General features: G+C 37.2%; 1 protein-coding gene and 1 pseudogene across 4 annotated transcripts in view; both read left to right on the top strand.

Annotated features, from left to right (window-relative positions):
- Positions 1-6,000, top strand: part of LOC102893720 (cytochrome b5 reductase 4) — a 75,582-nt gene that overhangs the window by 1,774 nt on the left and 67,808 nt on the right. For all 4 annotated transcript variants that reach the window (XR_003044435.1, XM_006926345.3, XM_015600652.2 and 1 more), the window contains exon 2: positions 2,504-2,657. Coding sequence is in view for 3 of the 4 variants with exons in the window: in XM_006926345.3 (XP_006926407.1) it covers positions 2,504-2,657 (154 nt within the window). In the remaining variant the exon portion in view is untranslated. The remainder of the gene's footprint in view (positions 1-2,503; positions 2,658-6,000) is intronic.
- On the top strand, positions 5,655-5,770 carry LOC112474870 (annotated as a pseudogene).

Genomic DNA, 6,000 nt, shown 5'->3' with positions numbered 1-6,000 from the left:
AAAAGATTCACAGGTATTGATGGCACAGGTGAGTCTTTTTGAGTCTCCAAAAAGAAAAAAAAAAGACAATTGTGCAATTCAAAGGGAAACTAAGACTTTTTTTTCCCTTTGTGAAACAAGCTACTCTTGAACATGTTAGAAGCTGAGTCAGGATTATATGATATGAGTACAGATTGAGAAATAGAACCTAGTTTGGGAGGTTGTATATCATAATTGCTAAAAGCATAATCTTTTGAGTGAGAAAGACCCAGATTCTTTTTCCAACTCAAGCACTTAACCTCTTTGAGTCTCAGTTTCCTTGGGTGTAAATGGGAATAACAGTACCCATTTTATAAGGTTGTTCGTAGGGTTAAATGTGATAATTTTCTTAGCACAGTCTTTCTGTATGTTAAGCACTCACTTATCCTGAGGCTTTTATTCAAATCTCATGGATTGTTGTGTAAAGCCCTTAGCACAGTGCTTGGCATAGAGTATGCACTCAATATCTGATAGCTATTATTATTTCTACTAACATTAGTAAATATTTATTGAGAACCTACCACATGCTAGAGATATGGTCTCTGTTTTCAAAGAATTAGTCTAATAGGCTGCACAGACTAATAAACAGGCAGTCGTAAATGGTATAACATTGTGTTGTGACCAGGAAGGAGTTGGGGTCAGAGAAGGCCTCTGGAAGAACAGTCTACCAGGGAGAAGAGGGGGATTGATCCAGGCAGGGGAGCGAGTGTTTCATAGCAATCAAGGACTCTGTTCTCATTTAGCTAAAGCACATAATGGGAAGGAGCAAAAGTTAAAACATGGAGCTGGTGAGGTTAACTATAACCAGATTCTGAAGAGCCTGGTAAACCACTCTAGGGAATTTAGAGACATTATTATAAAGTAATGTGGTGAGCCACAGAAGTAAGAAAGGCTCATCATTAGATTTGTGTTTTCAAAAAATTACTTGTAAATTCCCTGTGGATTATGGAATCCACATAGACAAGAGAGACAAATGATTTTAGTTTGGGATGGGAAAGATCATAGTCTCACGCTTTGCTCCAAAAAACCTGGAGAGTTTCAGTGATGGTAAGAATGGGCTGCTGTAGATTGATAGGAAGGAATTTAAAATTGGAAAGGCACTGCAGACCTGTTAACTTGGTTATTAGCGGGGTAAATAAAAGCATAAAATAGGTATGATTCACGAAAGTGAGGTATATAAATGTCTTAGTCCATTCAGGCTGCTATAACAATACCATAGATTAGGTGGCAGATAAACAGCAGATATTTATTTCTCACAATTCTGGAGGCCAGGAAGTCCAAGATCAGTACACTGACCAAATCCATGTCTGGTAAGGGCCTAATTATTGGTTCATAGCCATCTTTTCCCATATCAGCACAAGGCAGAAGGGGTGAGGGATCTCTCTGGGGTCTCTTTTATAAGGACATTAATCCCATTTATGAAGGCACTGCCCTCATGACCTAATTACCTGCCAAAGCTCCACCTCCTAATACCATCATATTGGGGGTTAGGAGTTCAACATATGGATTTGGGGGAGAGGCACAAACATTTAGTTTGCAGCAATAAACTTCCTTCACTGCTCCTACTTTTACATTAAACATCCCTTTGGTACTTTGTTACGAATTAGTTATACAAGTTTAGAGAGTAGTCCTATCATATAGGTATGTCTTGAAAATTTCCACTAGATTGTCTTAACTTGCTAAAATACTGATAATACCTCTCACTTAAAAGCCTTGAAAATGTATTTTGAAAAAAGATACAGAATCGAAACATCCTGTTAATAAATCCTCAAGGCAAGGGTAGGCAAACTTTTCTGCAAAGATCCAGATAATAAATATGTTAGGCTTTGAGGGCCACATGGCTACATAAGGATTCAGTCTCTTTACCACCACCACCACCACCACCACCACATGTGAGCCTGTTTGCTAGCCCCTTCCTGAGAGTGTTACAGTTTTATTGTTTGATACCATTATTTGATACCCTTTGTTTCTCAGTGGATTCTTAGGAAATTAATTGCTGCCTAGTGGTTTCTAATGTTTCCTGTATATTGACAGTCCAGAAAATCAACTTTAGCCAGTTGTTTATATTTTCTTCTATCAAATCTCTTGATTTTTCAGGCAAAGAAATTTTGATCCAAATTGGTAAATGACTGTAACATATTAGCGGCAGAGCCAGGACCAAAACTTCTTTTCTGACTCCAGGTTCAGTACTATTCTTATTATATTGTAATGCTATTATGCTGAACATTTCTATGACAGAATTTCTAAGCTCTACCTCATAGTCCAGGTATTTTAAATAATGTTCTATTTATAATTCCAATATAGCAAAAATGATTTTGACAACTTCCTAAAGCTTTAAGAAGATTGTAGAGTTGTCAGATTTGAATTTTTTCTTTCTGAATGAGAATAAGAGTAATGAAGTAGCCCGAGGAAAGTAGCAGGAGGGAAGGGAAGGCAGCTAACTTGAAGAAGCCATATTGAATTCTTCCCTTTTTCTTTTTTTTAGGTACCTCTAAAACAAGGCAGAAGTCTTATGGATTGGATTCGACTGACCAAAAGTGGAAAAGACCTAACAGGATTAAAAGGCAGATTAATTGAAGTTACTGAAGAAGAACTTAAAAAGCACAACAAAAAAGATGATTGTTGGATATGCATAAGAGGTAGGTGGTATTTATCGTGTACTATAAAAAATTTTGGCTGGGCTTTCCCATTGAAATGCTATATAACTTCATGGTCTTGTAATTTGATGATATGATTCACAATTAGATAATAAAAATGTGCCTTACACTGGATGATAAGTTATATAATTCCAAATTTGGACTGTATTTCTTCCTTACGTAACCGTTTAAATAGCATCTCTATACGATATTCTCTTTGAAAGTAAACAGTTGTTTGCCAGCCAGTCTAATACCAAAGTAGTAAAATTATTCTGTAATACCTATTTTATATAGAATAATGTTCCACCTTAATGCCTTGAAACAGATTGGATGGAAAAAAATATCTCTGAGAATCTAAAGTAAATCAGAATGTCTGCAGTAAAGCCAAATATTCAGTTATTTCTTGCAGCAATTTTTACTATTTAATGTATATTTCTTAGCAATATTAGTTACCTGTTATTTGTATTCCATAGCAAATTAGAAGCTCCAAATTAGAAATGGGGGGATTGGAGAGAATGAGCAGAGAGATAGAAGGGTAGCTGATAAGAGCAGACCTCATGGTATCCCAAACCTGGCAGCTAGGAGGGAAACAAAACAGTAAAGGGCAAGAAATAGAGTACAGGTCTCTGTAACAATGTCTTTGAGTCATCCACACATGGTTAAATATGTTCACTATTCTTTGTTGGAAATGTGTCATTTATTGTTATCATCACAGTTATAAATTTATCATTGTATTATTTTGGTTTGTCATCAGTTATCCTGATTACACTGTAACTTTTATGAGGGCAGGAACCATGTCAGTCTTACTGCTCTGTCCTTGGTGTCTGCACATAGAGGTCATTAATATGTGTTTGTTGAATGAATGTTGCACTTACCATTTTTAAGAAGTTTGGTTTCTTAAAGAGGTGTGAGTTTGTCAGAGTAGATTGGTGATATGATCAATGGAAAGACACCAGTAGACACCAGTTAGTTCCCTAGGAATGCCCACAGTTCCAAAAACTAGGTGGCTTAAACAACAGAAATTTATTGTCTCACAGCTCTGGAGGCTGAAAGTCTGAATCAGGGTGCTGACAGGGTTGGTTCCTTCTGAGGGTTTTAAAGAAGAAACTGTCACATTCCTGTAGTCTAGCTTCTTTTGGTCTGCTATCTTTGGAGCTGCTTGGCTTGTAGCAGTGTCACGCTGATCTCTGCCTTTCTCTTCACATGGCTTTCTCCCTGTATGATAGTCTGTATCCAGATTTCCTGTTTTTCTAAGAACACCAGTCATATTGGAGTAAGGGTTTACCCTACTTCAGTATGACCTCATCTGCTTACATCTGTAATGACTCTATATCCAAATAAGGTCACATTCTGAAGTACTTGGTTAGGGTTTCAACATGAATTTTGGGGTACACAAGTCAACCTGTAACAGACATAATTAGAGAGTGAAATTTTTTTCACTGACAAAGGGGATAGAATCTTCCAGCAGGTTATTAGATAACTTCTTCCAAGACAGAACAGCTGCTTAACTCCCCAGAGTTTTTTAGAGGAATAGAGCCATGAGTAGCGCCAACAACCTGGAATGAGGATTCTGCCATGCAAAACACTCCTTTTGTCATTTTATAGTGTCTTTAATACCCTCTTTGCCTTCCCTCCAGGCTGCCTACCTGTTTATCAGGTGTAACTTGTACAAAATGACTTCCCCACTCTGCCTGAGTGTTTTATGCTAGACGGGGTGAAATGGGGGATTAACTGGGTGAAATGGGGGATTAGTTTCCCAGGATCATCTCTTGGCTGGCCAAGGATACAGGCATGTCTGAGCTCTGTTTCTGCAGTAGGAAGCCACTTCTGCAGGAAACTTGCTTATGTGAATCCCTTATATCCTAGTGATATCAGATAAATGAGGCATTATTATAATACTGCCATACTTTATTATTCATTTGATGTATTGATGTAGATAAGGGACTGATTTGCTATATTTGGAAAGTAATACACACTGCTCCCAATTACAGTATCTGCTGTACTGATTTGAATGCCTGGCACCTGATAAAGTTGTTGTTTTAAAGATATATTTGTTAAAAGTTTCTGTTGGAGAATTTGTTCTACTCTATTAATAATATGGCTCTTTTTTTCCCTTTGCTAAAGTAAAGTATGTCTGGTTTTTTTTTTTTTTTTTTACTTTTGGACAAGTCTGTTTTTTAGTTGTCGTTTGTTTTGTTTTGTTTTTGTTTTTGTTTTTAATTTTATCCAGAAACACTTATTCCATCTAGGCCCTACCCTTGGAGTTTCTACTTTAGTAGGAGAGGAAAAATGACTGACTGTTAGACAAGTCTGAGTGAAGTGCCATAAGAGGGCTATAAAGAAAGTGATATCAGATTGAAGGGACGGAGACATGTTGGTTAAAAAATCAGAGACACTTTTGTGGTAGAAATAAATCTTGAAATGGTGGACAGGATTTCAACAGGAAATGAGGAGTTACATCCAAGTGGAGGCGAAGGCCTAACCAAGGGTACAGACACAGAAAATCTTGAGATATGTTCTGGAGCCGAGGTTCACTATTGGAGAGTTAGAAGAAGGAGGGACTAGAAAGGTCAGATTGTGGAAGACTTTGAAAGCCTGGCTGAGAAATGTGTTTTTTATTTAGATGGCAGTGTGAACTATCACAGGTATTTGAATGTGGGGACAGTATAATCAGAGTGTGCCTTAGAAAGATCATTCTGGTAGTGGGACTAGGAAAACATTTAGCTCATTATAGGAGTTCAGGTGGCAGTAGGTGAACCAAGGTGTTGACAAAGGCAGTGGAAAGTAGGATGAATGTGAGACAAATAAATTACTGATAATTTCTAACACAATTCTAAATGAAAGCGAAAGAAACCGCATGACTAATTGTAATTGACTTTTTTTCTTAGTTCTAATTTAAAATATTAATGATACCTTCTTGGACATGGTTCCATGTCCAAGCACGTCTGCTTTACATGCAGAAGGTCCTGGGTTCACGTCCCAGTGGAGCCATGGTCTATGGTCTATAGCCATACCACCCTGAACAAGCCCGATGTCTGATCTCGGAAGCTAAGCAGGGTCGGGCCTGGTTAGTACTTGGAAGGGAGACCACCTAGGAAGACCAGATGCTGTAGGCATAAATAATAAATAAAAAAATAATAAAATAAAATATTAATGATACCTTCTTAAAGGGTGGATGAAGAATTTACTACTACTTATATATATAGTAGTAAATTTTTCATTTTCTAAAAATTGGCTCATTTCTAGATCAGGTCAAAATTTAGATGAATGGACTGAGAGAGACACAAGATTCCTCTTCAAGAAACCTTAGAAAATATACACTGTAGGTTCTTATAACTCATATTTT

Source organism: Pteropus alecto, unplaced genomic scaffold (genome assembly GCF_000325575.1).
Source record: "Pteropus alecto unplaced genomic scaffold, ASM32557v1 scaffold7, whole genome shotgun sequence".
Classification (NCBI taxonomy): Eukaryota; Metazoa; Chordata; class Mammalia; order Chiroptera; family Pteropodidae; genus Pteropus; species Pteropus alecto.
The sequence above is the reverse complement of the archived record's forward strand: the minus strand, read 5'-3'. Positions and strand labels throughout refer to the sequence as shown.